General features: G+C 44.5%; 1 protein-coding gene across 5 annotated transcripts in view; it reads left to right on the forward strand.

The window, feature by feature from the left end:
- Positions 1-6,253, forward strand: part of ZNF169 (zinc finger protein 169) — a 58,812-nt gene extending 52,559 nt beyond the window's left edge. For all 5 annotated transcript variants that reach the window (XM_042913566.1, XM_042913569.1, XM_042913567.1 and 2 more), the window contains one exon: positions 4,550-6,253. In XM_042913566.1, coding sequence (XP_042769500.1) covers positions 4,550-6,063 — 1,514 coding nt within the window. In that variant the 3' untranslated portion in view covers positions 6,064-6,253. The remainder of the gene's footprint in view (positions 1-4,549) is intronic.
- The last annotated feature ends 1,208 nt before the right edge of the window (positions 6,254-7,461 follow it).

Below are 7,461 nucleotides of genomic sequence, written 5' to 3' on the forward strand. Positions count from 1 at the left end.
CTACTGAAATATGATTTTTATACTTTCTCTTATTGATGTGATGTATCAAATTGATTGATTTGCAAATATTGAATCACCTGTGAATCCTGGGAATAAATCACTTGATCTTGGTGAATGATTTTTTTAATGTATTGTTGGATTCTCTTTGCTAGTACTTTGTGAAGGATTTTTGCATCTATGTTCATCAGAGATATTGGCCTGTAGTTCTTTGGTGGTGTCTTTATCTGGTTTTGCTATCGGGTATACTGGCCTCCCAAAATGAATTCGAGAATAGGTTAACTCTTTAAGTGTTTGGTAGAATTTGCCTGTGAAGCCATCTGGTCCTGGACTTCTGTTTGTTGGAAGTTTTTGATTATTGATTTCAGTCTCCTTGCTGATAATTGGTCTCTTCAGATTTTCTATTTCTTCCTGCTTCAGTTTTGGTAGGTTATATGTTTCTAGGAATTTATCTGTTTCTTCTAGGTTGTCTAACTTGTTGGCATGTAGTTTTTCATAACATTCTCTTAGTTTGTATTATTGTTGGTTACTATTTCTCCAACTTGTGATTTTGATTTTTTTTTTTTTTTTTTTTTGGATGAGTTTGACTAGAACCTTTTCAGTTTTCTTGATGTTTTCAAAGAACCAGCTCCTGGTTTCACTGTTCTATTTTTTTAGTTTCTGTATCATTTATTTCTGCTCTAATTTTTATTCTTTCCTTCCCTCTGCTGGTTTTGGGTTTTTGTTGTTCTTTTTTTAGCTCCTTCAGGTGTAAGATTAGGTTGTTTGAGATTTTTCTTGCTTCTTGATGTATTATAAACTTCCCTCTTAGAACAACTCTTGCTGCATTCCTAAAGTTTTTGGACCATTGTGTTTTCACTTTCATTTGTTTCCATGTACTCTTTGATTTATTCTTTGATTTCTTGGTTGACCCACTTATTGTTTAGTAGCATAGTATTTAACCCTCATGTATTTGTGGTCTTTCCAGATTTTTTCTTATGGTTGATTTTTAGTTTCATAGGGTTGTGGTTGAGAAAAATGCATGGTATGACATCAATCTTTTTAAATTTGTTGATACTTGTTTTGTGGCGTAATATGTGATCTATTTTGGAGAACATTCTATGTGCACTTGAAAAGAATGTGTATTCTATCTTGTTTTAGGGTAGAATGTTCTGAACATATGTTAAATCCATCTGTTCCCATGTGTCATTCAAAGCCACTGTTTTCCTTGTTGCTTTTCTTTGTTTGGATGATCTGTCCATTGATGTAAGTGGGATGTTAAAGTCCCCTACTGTTATTGTATTACTATAACATAGTTCCTTTATGTTTGTTATTAACTGTTTTACATAGTTGGGTGTTGCCATATTGGGTGCATAACTATTTACAATTGCCAGATCTTGTTGGATTGTCCCTTTTATTATTATATAGTGTACTTGTCTCTTTTTACAGACTTTGTTTTATAGTCTATTTTGTCTGATATAAGTATTGCTACCCCAAGCTTTCTTTTGACATCCATTTGCATGATATTCTCTATCCCTTCACTTTGAATCTTCATGTGTCTCCAGGTCTGAAATGAGCCTTTTGTAGGCAGCATATAGATGGTTTTTTTGTTTTTTTTTTTTTTTAATGTATCCTGTCACCCTTCTGTCATTCTTTTGGAGCATTTATTCCATTTACATTGAAAGTAATTATTGATAGTTATGTATTGCCATTTTGTTACTTGTTTTGCGGTTATATTTGTAGTTTTCTGATTCTTTTGTGGTTTGTTGGTTTTCTTTAGTGATATATTTAGATTTTTTATGTTTTGCTTATCTATTACTTTTTTTTTTTGTGGTTACCATTCAGTTTATATCTAACATTTTCTGCATCTGTAGCAGTCTATGTTAAGCTGAGGGCTGCTCAATGTTAAACTCATTCTTTACTCCTTCCCTCCATGTTTTAGATATATGGTGTCCCATTTTATATCCTTTTATGAATGTCTTGACTGATTTTTTACAGAAATACTTATTCTTACTATTTTTGTGTTTACTTTTCACACTCTCACTTATCAACTTTCCACTGAAAGAATTCCCTTTAACATTTCTTGCAGGTCTGGTTTAGTGGTCACAAACTCCTATAGTTTTTGTCTGGGAAATTCTTGTTCCTCTTCTTCTATTCTGAATGATGGCCTTGCTGGATAGAGTATTCTTGGCTGCAGATATTTCCCTTTTAGCATTTTGAGTACATCATGCCAACCCCTTCTGGCCAGCAAGTTTCTGCTAAAAAATCTAACAGCCTTATGGAGTTTCCCCATGTACCTGTCCTCTTTTGTCTTGCAATATCTAAATTCTTTACCACTGTTTCTTGCCGTTTTAATTGCTATGTGTCTTGGTGCAGACCTCCTTGGGTTGATTTTGTTGAGGGATCTCTGTGCCTCCTGAATCTGGATTTGTTTCCCTCCCGATTTAGGAAATTTTCATCTATTATTTCTTCATATACATTTTCTATCCCCCCCCCCCCTTCTTCTGGGATCCCTATAATGTGAATGTTACTATGCTTGATGGTGTCACTGACTTCCCTAACTCTATTCTCATTATGGAGTATTTGTCTCTCTTTTGCTCAGCTTGATTGCTTTTCATTACTCTATCCTCCAGGTCGCTGATACATTCCTTTCCTTCCTGTTGCCTATTCCATCTGTTGTATTTCTGGTTTCATTTATGGAGTTCTTCATCTCTGATACGTTATTTTTTATCTCTGTGTTAAGAATCTCACTGATGTCCTCCATTCTTTGCTCAAGTCCAGTGAGTATCATTATGGTCATTAATTTAAATTCTCTTAGCTCTCCTACTGTGTTTTTATCATGGTCTTTCATTTGGGACATATTCCTCTGTCTCATCTTGTCTGTTTCTATGTGTTAGGAAAGTCTGCAATGTCTCTTGCTCTTGAAAGCAGTGGTTCTATGAAGAAGAGGTCCTGTAGTGTCCCCTGTTCACCAGGACCTGGCGCTTCAGGGGTGTCTCCTATGTGTGTTGCTTGCATCCTACTATTGTGTCTGAGTAGCTTTTCTTTTCAGTCCAGACTTCACTCATTCTGCCTGTTATGGGCTGTGCCTGCTCTGTGGTGTTAGGGAGACTGAATCAGGCTGGCTCTGAAAGTGGAGTGACCATACGAGGGCTCAAGAGTGGGATGGCAGTATTAGCAAAATTTGCATTGAGCCACTAGTCCTAGGCTATAGATGCCATAAAGCACGGTGGTGGCTAGGAGCGTGGTGCACACTGGCAGTGGCGAGGGGTAACGCAAGCAGCTGAGGTGGCAACAACGGGCACGTGGCAGTTGACGTGTGATAGACGGTCACGGCATGTATGATGTTAACAAAATTTGCATTGAGCCATGTGTCCTAGGCTGATCCCCCAAAGCAAGGCAACAGCCAGGGGTGCAGAGCACAGGAGTGGCTGTGACCTGGGGTTCTGCAGGAACTGGGCAGGGCATGTACACTACATTAGCAAAATTTGCACTGAGCTGCTAATCCTAAACCAGATCCCCCAAAGAAATGCAGGCCAGAGGGGCATGGCACACAGGGTATTAAAAGAATTTGTGATAAGCCCAGGGCCAAGGCCAGCAGGATGAGCAAGTCCTCAGGAGAATGCATGGACATGGCACACTGCTAGCAAGTGTCCGTGCAGCCCCACTTCCCACAGGTGGCCCTGTGTTTATGCTGGGGGAGTGGGGGAAGGAAAATGTCACCTGCCAGTTCCTTTGTTCCCAGAGAAGTCTCCTCAGCACACTCCAAAATCAGCATAAACAGATCTCCCTCCTGTTGTGCAAGCTGTCGTTTCTGTGTTGACTCTCCTTGGGCTGCACTTTAGGGGCAGGCCCTGGTTATCGCTCACCCAGTGCTGAAGTGGTTGACTTTTAAAGCTCTAGCTCCAAATCCCACTGGGTATACAAACTCACAGAATTCAGCTCCTCTGGTTTTCAGGGCAGGATGCTATGGGGATTTCCTTTTTCTGTGTGGGCTTCCCATCCCCGTGACCACAGCTCCTCACTGCTCCTTCTTTCCTCCTTTTGGGCAGCTCCTGACGACCGTTTCTGTCCTTCATAATCTCTCAGATGTGGCTGCTCTCTGTTTAGTTGTGGAGTCTGTTCTGCCAGATCACTCTCCAGTTTACTGATGTGGATGTGAGTGACACCTAGTTGTAAACATGGGATGGGGTGAGCTGAGGTCCTCCTACTCCGCCATCTCGCGCTCCCTGCCCCCATGAGTCACATTGTTTCTTAGTGGAAGCATATATACATTTGTGGATTAACGTTTGCATTAGCATTGATTATGTCTTGCAAGTGAACTGTATTGGTGGAAATGTGTAACTCTAATGGCAGCAGTTTATAGGGCTGGGCTGGTGTTTAGAGCTGCCTCATCATGTGTATCTTCTGTGTTGTAGTAAGATATGCAATAATGTGTCAGCAAAGGGTGGAAAGTAGGTCTGTGAAGGAAGTCTTGGTTGGGAGAACATCGGAGCAATGACTGCTGGGCAGGTACGACCAAGCTTTCACAAGGTGCCTGTAGTGATTCTGACCAACATTTTCTCTCCGGCAGAACCAGGAACAGAATTCCAGCCATGTGTCCATTCCTGCCCGGTGGCCTTTTCCAGTCCACAGTTCCTTCAACAGTACGTGCTGTGCGGTCACCTTCCTCAGATCTTCCCAAGCTCATATGCAGGAAGCCCCATCTCAACGGAAGCTCCAAGCTGCTCAGGTGAACAAGGAGAGGAGGAAGAGATAGAAAGGAGACTTGAGCTGAGTGGGGTTTCCCGGGTGCTCTTCAGATCCTCTCAGGGTCGGCCAGCAGACTGGGTAGAAGGCAAAAGAGCTGGGGGAGTGGACCAGGGGATGTGTCCTGAAGAAGCAGACCTTTCAGCATCTGGAGCAGCCACGTGTGGGAAATACAGACTGGGACTTGGTCCCAAATCCAGTCTCTTAAGCCTCCAGAAACATCACGTATGTCCTGAATGTGGCAGAGGCTTCTGCCAGAGGTCAGACCTCACCAAGCACCAAAGGACACACTCGGGAGAAAAGCCTTACAGCTGTAGGGAGTGCGGGCGAGGCTTTGGCCGCAAGTCCTCCCTCACCATCCACCAGAGGAAACACTCAGGGGAGAAGCCTTATGTGTGTCGGGAGTGTGGCCGCCACTTCAGGTACACGTCCTCACTTACCAACCACAAGAGGATACACTCTGGGGAGAGGCCCTTCGAATGTCAGGAATGTGGGCGGGGCTTTCGCCAAAAGATCGCCCTGATCCTGCACCAGAGGACACACTTGGAGGAGAAGCCCTTTGTGTGTCCCGAGTGTGGGAGAGGCTTCTGCCAGAAGGCATCGCTCCTCCAACACCGAAGCTCACATTCCAGTGAAAGACCCTTCTTGTGCCTTGAGTGTGGGCGTGGTTTCAGGCAGCAGGCACTGCTCCTCAGTCACCAAGTCACACACTCAGGGGAGAAGCCTTATATCTGTGCTGAATGTGGGCATGGCTTTCGCCAGAAGGTCACCCTTGTCAGACACCAGAGGACACACACGGGGGAGAAGCCTTACCTGTGCCCTGAGTGTGGCCGCGGCTTTAGCCAGAAGGTCTCCCTCATGGGACACCAGAGGACACATACAGGGGAGAGGCCTTACCTGTGCCCTGAGTGTGGGCGTGGCTTTGGCCAGAAGGTCACCCTCATCAGACACCAGAGGACACATACAGGGGAGAAGCCTTACCTGTGCCCGGAGTGTGGACGTACCTTTGGCTTCAAGTCGCTGCTCACCAGACACCAGAGGACACACTCAGGGGAGGCGACTGATGTGTACAGAGTGTGTGAGCAAGGACTGGGCCAGAAGTCTCACTTCACCTCTGACCAGAGGACACACTCAGGGGAGAAGCCGTGCGTGTGCAGTGAGTGTGGGCGTGGCTTCGGCTTCAGGTCGGCCCTCATCAGACACCAGCGCACCCACTCAGGAGAGAAGCCGTATGTGTGCAGGGAGTGTGGCCGAGGCTTCAGCCAGAAGTCTCACCTCCACAGACATAGGAGGACCAAGTCTGGCCATCGCCTCCCACCTCAAGAGCTGCTCTCCTGACCTTTCCTTTCCTCACGGTTGTGAAGATAGCAGAAAGCGCTAGGAAATGTTCCACTTTCTTCAAATGCAGTGGAGGGAAAAAAAAATGTGTTTTCAATGATTGTAAGATCATTAATTTATGGTTTATTTTCTGTACTAGCGATGGTTTTGATTTGCTAAAGCTGCCATTAAAAAAACGCCACAAACTTGATGGCTGAAGAACAGTTTTCACACAGTTCTTGGGACTGAAGTCCAGGATCGATGTGTGTACTTTGGTTTCTACTGAAGCCTCTCTCCTCAGCTGGCAGATGCCTGCATTCTTACTGTGTCCTCACATGGCCTTTGTGCATGCTCTTTCCTGGTGTCTGCCCCTCTTCTAAGGATACCAGACTTACTAGGTTAGAGCCCCCAATCTATGACCAAATAAGGTTGCATTGGGGGGTTCTGGCTTCAATGTATGAATTTGGAGTAATTCAGTCCATAATACTCAGTCCTCCAAACCCCCAAAATTCATGTTCTCACATCCATAGAATAATTTTTTTTTAACATTTATTCATTTTTGAGACAGAGAGAGACAGAGCACGAATGGGGGAAGGTCAGAGAGAGAGGGAGACACAGAATCTGAAACAGGCTGCAGGCTCTGAGCTGTCAGCACAGAGCCCTATGCGGGGCTCAAACTCACAGACCGCGAGATCATGACCTGAGCCGACGTCAGACGCCCAACCCACTGAGCCACCCAGGCGCCCCTCACATCCATATTCTTAAAAGCTCCCAAAGTGCTGACCCATTCCAGCACTGACTCTATCCAAAATCTCATGTAAATCAAGTGTGGGTGAGTTTAGGGGTATATTTCATTTTGAGGCAAAGTTCCTCTCCAGCTGTGAATCTGTGAACCAGACAAGTTACCACAGATGTAGAATTTGCATTCCTTTCCACAGGGGGAAAGAAGAAAAAATTGATGGGTCCCAAGCACATCTTATGACCTAGCAAGCAAATTCTGTTACGTTTTATGGCTTGAGAAAAATCTCTGGTTGGATGCTCTGCCCTCTGGTCCTGCTGTTGTAGCAGCATGCAGCCCCTGTGAGACCATGGAGGCATTCACCCTCTGAGCCCACTGTGGGGATGGCAGACCTGATATGTTTCACCATGAGGGTCACTGTTTCCTCCTCTTGGTGGATAACACCACAGAGGTCCGACACCTGACCTTCACTGTGTCCCATCTACATATGCTTAGTTGAGCCACACAGTTTCCACTGAGGGTTGACTGGTTCCAAACTAATCTCCATCAAATGACTGTCCAGCAACACCACTGGTATTTTCTCCAGAACATGCTTTCTAATTTTGCAATATGGACAGGCTGAGAATTCTCTAAATCTTCGAGTTCTGGCTTCTTTTTGCCGAACACTTCCTTCGATTCAC

The sequence above is a fragment of the Panthera leo genome, chromosome D4 (assembly GCF_018350215.1).
Source record: "Panthera leo isolate Ple1 chromosome D4, P.leo_Ple1_pat1.1, whole genome shotgun sequence".
NCBI classification, from domain to species: Eukaryota; Metazoa; Chordata; class Mammalia; order Carnivora; family Felidae; genus Panthera; species Panthera leo.